A 240-nucleotide genomic window follows, 5' to 3' on the forward strand; every position below is an offset into this window, starting at 1 on the left:
CACTGCTTCTCTTATTTCTTGCTTCTGAATGTCTAAACCACCCACGTCCTGCAGCAGCAGCAGCAGCAGCAGCAGCAGCAGATGCAGCAGATGAAGCAGCAGCAGCAGCAGCAGCAGATGCAGCAGATGAAGCAGCAGCAGCAGCAGATGCAGATGCAGCAGCAGCAGATGCAGCAGCAGCAGCAGCATACAGCATAAGTAACATCTGATTTTTCTTGCATTTTGAGTGTTTGTATGGCC

At 51.2% G+C, this 240-nt stretch overlaps 1 protein-coding gene across 1 annotated transcript in view; it reads left to right on the plus strand.

Annotated features, from left to right (window-relative positions):
- Nucleotides 1–234: 234 nt before the first annotated feature.
- Nucleotides 235–240, plus strand: part of EMH_0078860 (uncharacterized protein) — a gene marked incomplete at both ends in the record, with an annotated part of 426 nt that continues 420 nt past the window's right edge. The window contains one exon of the mRNA XM_013500057.1: nt 235–238. Within this exon, the coding sequence (XP_013355511.1) occupies nt 235–238 (4 nt within the window). The remainder of the gene's footprint in view (nt 239–240) is intronic.

This window comes from Eimeria mitis, genomic scaffold, assembly GCF_000499745.2.
Source record: "Eimeria mitis Houghton genomic scaffold, Emh_scaff4970, whole genome shotgun sequence".
In the NCBI taxonomy this organism is placed as follows: Eukaryota; Apicomplexa; class Conoidasida; order Eucoccidiorida; family Eimeriidae; genus Eimeria; species Eimeria mitis.